This window comes from Rhipicephalus microplus, chromosome X (genome assembly GCF_043290135.1).
Source record: "Rhipicephalus microplus isolate Deutch F79 chromosome X, USDA_Rmic, whole genome shotgun sequence".
NCBI lineage: Eukaryota > Metazoa > Arthropoda > Arachnida > Ixodida > Ixodidae > Rhipicephalus > Rhipicephalus microplus.
In genome coordinates, this window is record NC_134710.1 from 155,726,672 (window position 1) to 155,741,125 (window position 14,454).

At 45.0% G+C, this 14,454-nt stretch overlaps 2 protein-coding genes across 2 annotated transcripts in view; one reads left to right on the forward strand and one right to left on the reverse strand.

Annotated features, from left to right (window-relative positions):
• The window catches only part of LOC142775839 (endochitinase-like), a 42,384-nt gene extending 29,922 nt beyond the window's left edge, over positions 1–12,462 (forward strand). Inside the window, exon 2 of the mRNA XM_075878060.1 lies at positions 11,043–12,462. Coding sequence (XP_075734175.1) covers positions 11,043–11,985 — 943 coding nt within the window. The 3' untranslated portion in view covers positions 11,986–12,462. The remainder of the gene's footprint in view (positions 1–11,042) is intronic.
• The window catches only part of LOC142775123 (uncharacterized), a 789,190-nt gene that overhangs the window by 147,561 nt on the left and 627,175 nt on the right, over positions 1–14,454 (reverse strand). Inside the window, exon 11 of the mRNA XM_075876470.1 lies at positions 12,584–12,735. Within this exon, the coding sequence (XP_075732585.1) occupies positions 12,584–12,735 (152 nt within the window). The remainder of the gene's footprint in view (positions 1–12,583; positions 12,736–14,454) is intronic.

Here is a 14,454-nt window from a genome sequence, read left to right on the forward strand (position 1 = left end):
CGCCACTGGTGTCGGCGTCGACGTGGGCGTCGCCGTCGATGTCATACACCGTTTATGCATACGTACCTACATACATGAAAAGGCAAGAGAGAAAAAAAATCAGAGATCAGACTCCGGCACGCGGAATCGTATGTGGGACCTCCGTGTCATGAATACGAGGAGTTAACCACTGAGACACCGAGGGTACGTCCTTCAACGTTCGAACGGCAAGCTATTTATATCTACCGCTTACCGCTGCTAGCGGGCATCTCAGGGGGGGGGGGGGCTATCGTTTTTTAGCATTATCAGAAAGATGGCGCAGTGAGCGCGCAGTGGCTCTCATCTCTCATGTCTACTTTGGCCCGCGGAGAGGAGGGGAGTGGACGATCTCTCCAGTGCCCTTCTCTCCCGATGGAAAGGATTATACGTCTTGATTGGCGTTGGTGTTGAGTTACGGGGTGCACAAAGGTCACTTAAATCGTTGCACTGTCTCCGTTTGCGAAAAGGGCGCTTTTAAGACACAGCGAAGTAACAACTGAGACGCTTATTTGCGTTCATCTGCGTACTTGTGAGTACGTTTCGTGCGTCATTTGTGCGTGAGAAACGCAGGCCAGGTTTCGATCTGCACGTGACCTTCCAATTTTTTGCTATCGCGTTCATTGCTTCGCCTTTGCGGCAATGCTGTGACTTTTTTTCGTCAAGCCGACTTGGAAAGCGAAAGTGGCCACCCAACACCAAGCATGCCGTGGGACACACGTGCGAGCGCTGTCCGCGCGCTTGCGACCTTCGGCGTCAGCGTAGCTCTGGCCGACTGGGCTCGCCCTACGTCACCTCCTGCCGCCGACGACCTTCGACGACAGTGCAGCTCTGACTTACTGGACCTGCTCTACGCCATCTAGAGACGCCGAGAACATCTCTCGCAAGTGTACCCCGTCCTCGGACTCCAGTGACCGTGCTTCCATCTTTCCTGTCTCTCCTATCTTCTCAGTTTGTTGCTTCTTCTTCTTCCTCTTTTCTACACCTTTACTTCTACCCTTTTTATCCCTCCTCACCCCCATCCCTTGTGAGCTCTGTGGCGGTGTCGCTCACTGAAGCAGACAATAACGGGGCTCACTTTTCTCTTCTTTTCTCTTTCTTAAGAATCACTCACGCGCTGTTCATTCAGCGGTATATTTCTTGTTCCACCATTATTAATTTTGTGGCCCTAAGAGCCCGCTGCACACGTAGTGATGTACCGGCTGTACGATTGGTAGTTATATACGCCCACAAAATCAAGGTTTTGGTGCAGTTTGACGATATTTTAGAATATTTATTAGGATGGGCGCAGTAAATTCAATTGGGCGCACTTTCGCGCAGTTAGCCCAGCAGTGAAATTACTGTAATTCGCATTCTAGCTGGGTATTTTCTCTGCAGTGAGCGTTGTCAGGCTGATGACGATGATGGTGCAAAATAACGCCTTCCTCATTGAATATTGCTTTAAGAAACTGTGTTATGTATGTGATAAATATTTTAGTATGAAAAAAAAAGTTGAATTCCAAACACAGGCAAGGAGCCCAGGCAGCAAATGGTTTTTTCTAGTAAGCGATTTCTGGAACTGGCAGGCATTATTCATCATCCGAAACAACTAGAACTTCCTTTTACAAACAGTTACATGCTCTGAAACAAGCAAGAGTATTTACCATCTTCAGCGTAGTAGCTTCAAAACTTTACTGCCTATGTAAGAACTGCCAAGTTCATACGTTTAATACATAACATTCCATACAGTGCCATTCAGGTATTAACACTAGTGATTTGAAATCACTAAAAAGGGGGTTTACATCTATTTGGTTTATATGTGGCGTTGGTATGTTGATATTTTGTCAACTTTTTCCCAAAAGTACAATCTGAAATAAGAAATATGAAACAGTAGGTTTGACAACCCAGGCTACAAGAGACGTCGTAGTGAAAACACCATTGTGTTGTTACTGTAACATTTGGTTATTGAGCTAGGGGTGACCTTTGCCTAAGGCTAGGCTCCAATTAAAGGCGTGAAAGGATGAGAAAAAAATTGAGAATTGATTGAGAGCAAAGTGAACTTCCGAATTGACAATTGCGTACGAATCTATGGGATCAGTTATATTCTGTGCTAAGTCATGACTGCCAAGCAATAAAGAAAAGTGGTGGAGCGCAAGGTGCGACAGACATGAACAGTGATGTACAGCCATGTCTAATTATTAATTTTTCGTAAAATTGCACATTTCATTTTGCTATGAAAAGCCATCAACTATAGACAAAAAAACTAATTAACTAATGCACTTCAATGATATATACGGCTGTCTAATACCACTCGAACTTTTGTTCGAATGTTATTTGGACATAATAATTCAGGAAACAGGAGTCTCAACATACACAGTGTCATATAATAAACCAAATTGAACGTTTCACATAGCATGATCATATGCAAGCTCAGCATAATTTTTTACATTGTGCGATTTGTCATTTAGCGAAGGTGTTCCACAGCATGTAGCTACTTTGCCAAGCGAATCGTAGTGTGGTCCCAATGGTTCTATAGCGGTACAAATACAATACGAACTCGCTGTGCACGCAGTTAAAATTTTTAAGTTTATTTTCATGAGATACACCGAAACATTTTTTTTATAAATCTACAAAATACCCAAGGTATTTACTAGTTCCTCTTAAGACTGAGAAAACGCCCATATTTTAAAGCTAAATATTATTTGCCGAGACTTTTAATTGATGCAGACACTGAATGGCTGCAAGCGCATAAGCACCAATTATGTCAATTGCATCAGTTTTTCACTAGCCTTAAAAGTGAAACCACAAAGTCATGCTCAATTATATTTCGCGCTTACAGAGAAACTATGATGCCAGCGGTTGGGCAATGACAACAAAAATTGTAAAGCCACAAGCTATCAAACTATCAAGGCTTGTAGTGGATCAATAAATAAAATGATTGGCGCCCGTCAACAGCTAATGCTCACTTAAAAGCTGCCATAGCCATTATCCAAATTCATTCACGACTCTAAATATACGTAGTGCAATCGAATGTTTCGAATTTAATCATTACCGAAGTTGTATGTCGACGCCTTTCACGTATGGATATTGTCTATGAGATGACAGTGCGCGTTATTTCGCCCGTTTTCTAGAAGAGCCAGCTCCAGTTGGAGCTTTAAGTGTTTCCTCTTTAGTCTTTGACGTACAACGAGGACAATCAGTGGGTGTCGCATGTACACACTTGAAATGTACCGCGCCCACAAAACGCACTTTCAGGACCTGGGTTCGTCAGCGTTCCTAATCTTATTAATCATACCCATACCAATTTACCCAATTGGCTAACGTCGCATTCCGCTCGGTGGGCACACCACATCAAGAAAAACATCATATGGCCATAGAAAAACATACGTAAAAAGGGGACACTCCCGTAGGGCCCTGCGGCTGAGCTACTGCGCTGCTTTCAGAACCACGAGCGGCTAGTCAGACCCAATAATGTCGTCAGCATAAATAAAGCCATAAAAACTTTCTTTCCGATGCTGGAATTTGAACTGGTACCCCCACGCTTCGAAAGGGAGTGTCTTCACCACTAGGCTACTCACCCATGCTGCGATAAATGAAATACATATAGAGTAAATTTAAACCACATGAATGTGTACCCTTTGTGCAAAACAAGTGCAGAAAGACAACACTTTTAATATAACTTGACTGCTTTTTGTGGTAACCCTTTAAACGACCTCAGCGGGACACGGTGTATAGTTGATATTAGGAATTGCACAAATAAATAAACTTTTTCTTCGAAAAAATTTTATGCCAAACTTGGGTCTTCATGGTCCTCCTGAGGCCGCTATTACTTGTGTGGAGTAGAGTAGAAGCGAGCACGGGTATGCAATCCAGCGGATGGTTAGGCCCTTTGTTTCTCGGCCGCAAGAGGGCTCGAGTGGCCACTATTTACGAAAGTATATATCCGTATTATACAGAACCATTCTTAGCAAGGTACGTTTGTTTCGACAGATTCATTGGGAACATGGAATAATGTACTGAAGAACTAAACGAAAACGAAGAAAGCCCACGCGATAGTCTACTAGTTTTGATGCTTGACTACTAATCTGTTGCTCGCAGAATTGAATCCTGGTTGTTGCGGGCGTATTTCGATGGGGGCCTAATGGTAGGGGCCCATTGGCTTAGATTTAGGTACACGTTAAAAAAACCCTCCCTGATCTAAATTTACAGAGCTTTCAATATAGTGTCTCATAATGATATCTTGGTTTTGGGACGATGAAACCCAACAGTTATTACGAATGCGAATGGAAACACACTGTCGCAGTTTTCAGCTAAAGTAACATTGACATGTGCGCCTCTGAAACACATCACACAATCTAAAAACTAGCGAAATAAAATTATTTAAGCTCGGTATGCAAATCAAAAGTATAGTATTGAGAAATAAATACAAGAGGTAGAGGGAAAACGGATTAGCATCCTCAAACTGGACAACTATATGATCCCGAAGACAGCTGCAGTAAAGAAATATAAAAAAATTCTCCACGAGTGCTTAAATATAACAGGCCATCGTGCAATTCGATATAAGTTGACCATTCTGAAATATAGTGTAAAAAAACGTAGCATAAACGCAGGCGCACACAATTATCAGTGGATAAATTGAATTTCAATCAATGACCGGGTTGATGTTCTCTCTTCACTACAGAAACCGAAAAAGATCAGTGTGAAAGGCAGCAACGGCAAGACATGCTATGATGCTGAAGCCAAAAGTTAGTCACTTAAACACAGCCATCTCTTTCACTTCATGTTTTTCAAGGACATACCTAGTAATATTTATCTTCACAGTCTGATCTTTAGGCAAATATGCTACTTCTCACAAGTGTTCTGAAACACAATGTTCTAAAATGAAAAGAAAATCTGCATCATATATAAATGTATGTCTGTGTGCATGTGATAAAATTTCATGACAGTAAGGCTCCTGTCATCTTGTGGAAATACTTCGCCCAAATTGGCGTCACACTGTTGGTGGACTAATTGGCGAAACTTGTTGATTACCTTTTTTAATTATTGACTTGAGGGCGAGTGTTTGTATTGCAGGGTGGTATTGTGTGCTAATTTATAGCATATCTACGTATTGAAAATCACAGAAGTTGCATGTGGTTTGAAATGTTTATCATCGGGCTTGGCGGGCGGAATTTGAGCTGATCGCGCCCGGCAAGCGCCAGACGCAGTGGAACACAGGCATGAAACATGACAGGGAAATGACACAATTTGAATGAAGGCATGCCAAAGCAGAATCTGGTCAGAAAAATTTGCAACCATTTTGAAACACGGTAGCAGATAGCTTAACGTTTGCATGCGATGGATGGGGCGTATCTGTGTCTTTCATGAATAACGAGGTCCGAAAAACTGTTTTGGCTGTGTGCAAGAAGAGGCGCCGCAGTGGCTGTCCCAGTGTTGTATGCTTTCATACAAATAACAGGTTACTATTCCGGTTTTCCTGAGCACATTTCGACAAAATGAGATAAGCACGAAACACTACGCGTGGAATAAGGCAATGTGCGGGCACAGTTGAGATGACTTGCAGCTTTTCCGAAAAACATGCAGCCGCATCGCACTGTCATTCAAATAAATGTTTTGTCACTTCCATGTTACGTATAGTTCCGGTCTGACCCAGAATGATTGCGCTTTGTGCGCGCCTTGAGCGATCGGCTTTATTTTGCCCGTGAGGTTCGATGATGAGTGTCTCGAACTAAGTGCAGATTCTTCAGTTTCTAAAAAATAGATATGGCATTCACTGCAACTTTGTAATATAGACACTTGCCCTCAAGTCTGTAATTGGCAAGCTAGTTGGCAGGTTTCTGTCGGTTATCGAGGCGGTGTCATGCTAACTCCAGCATAGTATTTCCACCTCGACGTAGAGTTCACATGCAAAAATCACAAGAGCCTTACTCTATGTGTGTGTGTGTTTGTGTGTGTGTGTGTGTGTGTGTGTGTGTGTGTGTGTGTGTGTGTGTGTGTGTGTGTGTGTGCTTAGTGTATGGTGGGATTCAGATGCCGTTATGTGCAAGGACACATCATGCTGTATTGTGGGACAGCCCATCCCTGTAAAGTCCCCATACTTCTATGGACGCATAGTAATGAAACAAGAGAGCACTTTTCAGTAGACCGCCCCTGATGGCACACTAATATATTTTCCAGTTTGCAGCCCACTACCGTAGAACCAATAAGCGGCGATGGCGTAGTGGTTAGAGAATCCGCCTCGCATGCGAAAGGTCTGTAGTTCGAATCCTAGTGCCGCGCAGTTCCCGACCAGATAAAAAAAAATCCGCGTGGTGGTGGAACTGCACTAATAGGCCTGGGGAGTGGCCTAACCGGTGACCACCACCGGTAAACACACTCCCTCGCCAGAGAAGGATTGGCCACCCTGGTGCATTATCTCGCCACTAACTCCTAAATTGCATACGTCAATTAACTCACGGCCCTCAGTCCCCAGCAGCTGCGAAGCAACTAACCATGGCGGCGGTCAGATCTGCAATGCAGCAGAGGGTGCTGAGAACCTCTGCATCTGAACAGGGCGCTATTTGAAACTGAACTTGGCAACGTTTAACGCTAGAACCTTATCTAGCGAGGCAAGTATAGCTGTACTATTCGAGGGGCTAGAGGGGGTTCAATTGGATATAATAGGCCTCAGTGAGGTTAGGAGGACAGATGAAGCCATTACGGTGCTACACAATGGGCACATCCTTTGCTATCGGGGCTTCGATGACAGAAAAGAACTGGGAGTGGGTTTCCCAATTCACAGGACCATAGCTGGCAACACAGAGAAATACTATAGCATAAATGAAAGGGTGGTAGGTATCGTAATTAAACTAAATGAGAGATAAAAGATGAAGGTAGTACAGGCTTAGCGCCTACATTCAGCCATGATGACGCTTCAGTTGAAACCTTCTATGAAGACGTGGAAGTGGCAATGAGCAAGGTAAAAACAAAGTATACTATACTTATGGGAGATTTTAATGCAGAGGTAGAAAAGAAGCAGGCTGGAGACCAAGCAGTAGGAGATCATGGCATCGGTACTAGAAATGCCAGAGGAGAGCTACTAGTAGAATTCGCAGAACGCAATAATGTACGAATTTTGAATACCTGCGCCTGAAAACGAGGAAACCGTAAGTGGACATAGAGGAGCCCTAATGGCGAAAACAAGGACAAAATAGACTCTATAATGAGTGCACACCGAGGCACCGTGCAGGATGTGGAAGTGGTTGGCAAGCGATGCAACGACCATAAAACGGTACGGTCTCGAATTCGCCTAGACTGGAAGAAGGAACGACAGAAACTGATACGCAAGAAGCCAGTCAATGAGCTAGCGCTGAGAGGAAAAGTACAGGAATTCAGAGTCTCGCTTCAGAACAGGTACTCCGTTCTTATTGAGGAAACTAACCATCGCGTAGATACAATGAATGAAAATCTGACAAGTATCATTACGGAGTGTGCAGTGGAACTTGGAGGCACGGTAGTTAGACAGGACACTGGCAAGCTTTCCCAGGAAACAAAGAATCTAATTAGGAAGCGTCAAAGCATGAAAGTCTCAAATACAACAAACAAAATAGAACTGGCAGAGCTTTCGAAGTTTATTAATAAGCGTAAACTATCCGATGTAAGAAGGTATAACATGTAGATAAGTGAACACGCTCTGAAAAACGGAGGAAGCGTCAAAGCAGTGTAGAGAAAACTTGAGATAGGCAAAAATTGGATGTATGCACTAAGGGACAAAACAGGCAAAATAACTACCAATATGAATAGGATAGTTAAAATACCAGAGGAGTTTTACAGAGATCTGTACAGTAGCCGGGACAACCATGACCTTAATACTATAAGATCTAGCAGTAACCCAGATGACACCCCACCAGTAATGAAAGAAGAAGTCAGAAAAGCCTTGGAAAGCATGCAAAGAAGTAAAGCTGCTGGTGAAGATCAGGTAACATCAGATCTGCTGAAAGATGGAGGACAGAGTGTGTTAGAAAAGCTAGCCACCCTGTTTACGAGGTGTCTCCAGACGGGAAGAGTACCAGAGTCTTGGAAGAATGCTAAAATCATCTTAATACATAAATGAGATGACAAAGACTTGAAGAAGTACAGGCCAATCAGCTTGCTCTCCGTAGTATACAAGCTATTTACAAAGGTATTTGCTAACAGAGTTAAGAAAACTATAAAATTTATTTAACAAACGAAAAAAGCAGGGTTTGGAATAGGCTACTCAACAATCGAACACATTCATACTATCAATCAGGTAATAAATAAAGGCTCAGAATATAGCCAACCACTATACATAGCGTTTCTAGACTATGAGAAGGCGTTTGATTCAGTAGAAATATTAGCAGTCATGCAGACACCGTTGAATCAGGGAGTCGATGAAACATATATAAACATCCTGGAAGAAATATACAGGGGAACAACTGCTACCATAGTGCTTCACAAAGAAAGCAACAGAATATCAATGAAGAAGGGTGTAAGGTAGGAAGATACAATCTCCCCAATGCTATTTACCGCGTGCTTACAGGAGGTTTTCAGAGACCTAGAGTGGGAACAGTTAGGGATAAGAGTTAATAAATAGCACCTTAGTATCCTGCGCTTCGCCCATGACATTGCATTGCTGAGTAACTCAGGGAACGAATTGCAACTCATGATTACGGAGTTGAACAAAGAGAGCAGAAAGGTGGGTGTTAAAACTAATCTGCAGAAAACGAAAGTAATGTACAACAACCTAGAAGAGAGCAGCGCTTCGAGATAGGTAACAGTGCACTTCAAGTTGTAAAAGACCATGTCTACTTAGGGCAGGTAATATTCGTAGAGCCAAACCACGAGATTGAAATAACTAGAAGAATAAGAATGGGGTGGAGCACATTTGGCAAGCACTCTCAAATTATGACAGGTAGATTGCCACTATCCCTCAAGAGGAAGGTATATAACAGCTGTGTCTTGCCGGTGCTTAGCTACGGAACAGAAACCTGGAGGCCTACAAAGAGGGTTCAGCCTAAATTGAGGACGACGCAGCGAGCAATGGAATGGAAAATGGTAGGTGTAACCTTAAGAGACAAGAAGAGAGCAGAGTGGATTAGGGGACAAACGGGTGTTAAGGATATTATAGTTGAAATCAAGAAGGGGAAATCGACATGGGCTGGGCTTGTAGTGCGTAGACAGGATAAACGCTGGTCAATAAGGGTAACTAACTGGATTCCCAGAGAAGGCAAGTGGGTTAGGGGGAGACAAAAGGTTTGCTGGGCAGAAGAGATTAAGAATTTTGCGGGTATAAAGTGTCAGCAGAAAGCACAGGACCGAGTTAACTGGCGGAAGATGGGAGAGGCCTTGTCCTGCAGTGGACGTAGTCAGGCTGATGATGATGATGATGATGATGATGATGATGATGATGATGAATCGTAATTTCTTCTGTATTAATTCCTTGCGCTACAGTTAAAATCCCTTCACCTGTAGGCCAGTAATATCGACGGGCTTCAATATAGGTCCGCTTGCTTGTTTGCTTTACCCCCCTCGAAATGTTCCTCTCTCTTCTTTACTCGCAAGTGCATCATCGATTGAACTGTCTGCTAAAGCTAGCGTGTCCTGCAGAGAAACGGGTGAATAGCAGGCAGGACAAGGTTAGTCAATGTTTTCATGCACCATTCACCAAGAACACTCGTGAAAATTCGTAACAGTGGCTCTAAGTCCCTACAAATGTGTTTATTAAAGGGCCCCAGTTAATTTACTCCTCCTCGAGTAGCTTCTACACTAGATAAGGAGGGAGGATGTTTGAGGTTCGCAATGGGTCCCCTCGATGACTCGAGTGCACGATGTCAGCGCGAAGAAAGAGCCGTAGTACGGTGAAGAGACGCTTTACTATAGCCTCAGGCGTCTGCGCGAGTCCAAGCCCGAACTTCCGCTCTCTATTTCACATTCAAGCAACCTTTTTTCAACCCTCGGTTGAACAAAGGGTCTCCCCACAAGCCAATCACACGTTGAGCTTGCATCACCACAACCAATCGCGAAAACACTTTTATAGTACCAGGCACTGCATCGGTAAATATCACGTTATGAAGTACAACACGAAAGGGTATAGGTTATCCACGGGCAACACTCTCTCCCATACCAGGCCGACCTCCGTTGGTATCCAGTCTCACGCTTGAGTTCCGTTAGTTCTCTCAATAAATGTTGCTTCGTAGAAACCTCCTTAATAGCGGTGAGTACATCTTTGGGCTCTGTGCGCTTTACAAGTGTGCATGCGACAGCGAGGCGCCCCGCCATCTTAACAACACTTGGTAATAACGTATAGCGGGAGAGGATATACTCGTCTCAGTGACGCAATCATTGTCAGCCCAGTGGTCAGGCCCCCACGGCATTCTCAACACACGTGCATGCCAGAAATGACTTAAACTCAGACGACGGCACCTGGCCTGCTTCTTGCCAGACACACTTCCGAGTAAGCCTTCCCCTTCTAGTCCCAAACGGGGGCGACATTGACGGCTCCACTTGTTAACCGTGTGAACGAAGAGTTTCCTTTATTCCACATCCGCAGGTCTCCCGCGTTTGCCTTGCGGAACCGATCAGCTTCATTAGTTGACGGGTCGAGAACTGGCTCCGCGCTCTGCATCAGCCGCATTAATTGTGCTACACACAACGCGCCGATAATGGTTACCTCATACTAACTGGCCAGTTAACAGGCTCCGACTTCTTTTTACATTCCCCAAACAAGCTCGCGAATCCTTCTTACACTTGACAAACTTGCTTACAGGCTCAGTGACGTCAACTCGGCGATCAGTGACGCTGTTGAGACCTGGTTTCGACTAATCGACGAGCTGCGTGCTGCGTCACGTCGCCGATCACCGAGTTGACGTCACTGAGCATAAAAAGAAGTTTTTCAAGCGTAGGAAAGATGCGCGAGCTTGTTTAGGGCATGTAAAAAGTTGGGGCCTGTTGACTGACCCTTTAAAATGAATCATTACACATGCAGCTAGTATACTGACAGATGGGTGGATTGTAATTGATTGCTAAGCACTCTTCTTCCCTCGATACAGATTCGTGGGACTGAAGCGCTCGAATCCAGAGGTGACTTTATGGGCGTGTCTTGGAGGCAGCGTCGAGGACGGGCCTAGGTTCGTCGCACTTGTCAAGGAAAGGCGTACGCGAGTGACGTTCGCGCGTAACTCGGCGGAGTGGCTTCGTCGCAACGAATTTCAAGGGCTGCTCATCTACTGGAAGTACCCGAAACACGAGCACCGTATCAATTTCACCGTGCTGCTGGCTGATCTGCACAATTCCTACATAAGCGACGGCCTTCTCCTGTCGGCAGTGCTTCCCATGAACACACGGTTGAGGCGTGAGTCGTACCACGTACAGTCCGTCTACGAAAACCTGGACGTGGTGCTGGTGGACGGGCACCGGTCGCTCGACCCGCGCCACTTTCCATTGGTGACGTGCGCGACGCCCGTGCGCACTCTGCTTCGCACGTCGCACCAAGGTCAGTACGGCCTAATGCGCGTGCTCGACGACCTAAGGCTCGAGACAGACGACTTCCGCAAAACAGTCCTCAGCGTGTCCTTCGCGGGCGTCTCGTTCACCCTGCGCCACAGAAGCCTGCACCGTGTGGGCGCCGCGGCCGCGGGGCCCGGTGTGCCTGGCGAACGCACCAACGAGTCTGGGCTGCTGAGCTACGTCGAGGTGCAGGACAAGCTCCGCAACGAGGGCTGGAAGCGCTCCTACCATCACTATGGCCACTGCCCGTTCGCCAGGAAGGATCTCCAATGGGTCGCGTACGAGGACGAGCAAAGCGTGGCCGACAAGGCCATCGTGACCTCCATATGCTTGGGTCTGGCCGTCTGGGATGCTGACATGGACGACTTTGCGGGCGTCCTGGGCAAGCCGTGTCCCCTGCTGCGCAAGCTCTACGAAGTCGTGCACACGAGCGCGTCGCAGCATAAGATCCCCAGCCCGCCGAAGTCGTACCGAAAGTTCTTCTAGGGCCGTTAGGGTAGAAGGCAGGGGCCTGCGATTTCACCCCAGCCCCTCTCTACTGTTCAGACGATTACGTGAAGATGCGTATCAAAGATTGTCTACAAAGCGAAAATTTTGCCATTGTTTGTTCTCTTTTATTGTACGAACGAGAAAGCGATAGTTGTTAGCAGGGAAATTTACGTTGAACGTTGCTGTAACGTTTCTTGATATGTTCGTAATCCTTTATTCGCAGCTTCGTGTCAATAAAGTATGTTGCTTACGCTTCTAAAAAGGCAAGATTAAGTAAATTTAGCAGCTGTCAGGTGAATGCTAAGAAGAAAATTATTACTTAATGACAGATTATGCTTTTTTCCTATAATAAATGCACGAAAAATAACTAGTACGATTTGAACTCAACTAATACAGCATTCGCTGCCCCTTCGTCCTATCTAAATAACAGGTGACTAAAATTGTTATTTGACAGGCTTCACGAAGCTTCATGAAGTTCAGTTACGGATATTTATTGGCTATTAACGTAAACAGGTAGGTTTTACTGAGGCATATTATGCCGCCCAGACGTGCAACGTAAGACTCTACGGTCTTAGTGGAAATGCATGGCACGCACCTGACGTTGTTATGGCGCTGAACGTACAGTTCGTGGAATCGCTGGCAGCTCCTCTTCGTGGACGTTTGACAAGCATCGGCCATTTTCAGCATAATGCTACGCTTCACCTCGGCTGTGATGTAGGCAGGAATTACACTCAGCAGCAGCTGTTCCTGCGGGAGAAAGAAAAAAGTGTACCTTGGATACTTTAGTCACATTACTGTGACGATGAAGAACGGAGCTGTCTAATTGATAAGATTGAACGCTTTATTGGGCGAACCTGTGCCCATAAAGCAAAACGCTCACAGTGAAATGATGGCGGTGAGCACCATCGTTGGTCGAAGATAATCAAATCTATACCCTAAGTGAAACGCATCGGAAATAATATAAATCAGACATCGTAAACTCTAGGATTATTGCTGATGCTCGCGGAAGCTCTATAAGAAAAGTCGTGTCGTATTAACAATCTGATTTTAAAATTCGTAAACCCTCCAGAAAGTTGAAGAGTGACCTGCGCCGAGTGACAACGCAAATAAATGTTTCACGCAGTGAGACGCGGCCACAGTGAAATATTATGTAATTACACGTGTCACTATCGTCATCCACAAAAAGTAGCACCAGAGAAAGTGCGCAGTTTTCACTTAATGCATCCTTCGCTTCTCGTTTTGATTCGATTGATATGTGTGGTTTAATGTCCGAAAACCACCATATGATTATAAAAGACGCCGTATATAGTGGAGAGCTCTGGAAGTTTCAACCACTTGGGGTTATTTAACGCGCCCCAAAATCTGAACACACAGACCTACAGCATTTTTTATTGCATAGAAAATGCAGCCGCTGCAGCCGGGATGTGATCCCGCAACCTGCGGGTCAGCAGCGGAGTACTTTAGCCACTAGGCCACCACGGCGGGGCGCGCTTCTCGTTTTACGAATAGTCCCTAGCGTCGCCTGGTTACCCTTAAAGAAAAAAAGGGGGGGGGGGCGAGGCATTATGGTGGACGAAACCAGACTGAACCAATGGTGCACTTTCTCCAGGCCAGAAGCCTAGTCATTATGCGCTCAAAGCCGACACATCAAAAGTTCGGAAACCTTTAATAGTAAGTGCTTCGGCTGACTCGGTACTTTTGCATCTCTCTGCATTATATTTCAAGCACAGTTATCATTCTAGCACTAAGATTTGGACTCTGGCAAATAAAGCTGTCTTTATAGCCCAAGTACGGAGTATATCAAACGGTGGAAAAATGAAATCAGGAATATAGAGCAAAAAAAAAAAGGCCATTCGAGAGGCAGCTTTCCTTTTCACATGGAAATATTCTACGTGCTCCCTTATACATGCGGCACACATGCATGCTCATATATTCTCATTCGCAATCTCAAAAAGCACCACAATGCTGAATGTCAGTCGCTATGTGCGTGCGCAACAGCAGCCGACGCTGGGAAGAAGGAATAAAAAACACTCGGCTACTGCGACTGCTGCACTTCTGCTCGAACTTTTCTCCCAGAGATTGCGGATTCTCTCACGACAAACTCAGATAGAGTCATGGGCCTTACGTTCCCACAAGTGTGAAAGCAGGAGTTCAAGACTTTAAACAGAACATTGGCCGTTTCTTGGATATACGAGGCGTGTTGGACTGTTTTCCAACAGTGCCCTACAATGGCTTCTATTATAAAGAAGCGCAAAAAGTAAACAATATAGTGGTATGATGGGTCTTTTAGCTGCAAAGAAAAAACTGGTAGTCTAGAAAAGTCAGCGGTAACCTCCTGGTAATTTTCGCAGCTACTTTACTTCATTCGGATTCATCCGAATTTCTTCGCACCTCAAACACCAAGTTTTTTCTTCATTGCTTTTGACTGCGACAGTTACTCGAAAAATACTCGGAGTTGATATGTCC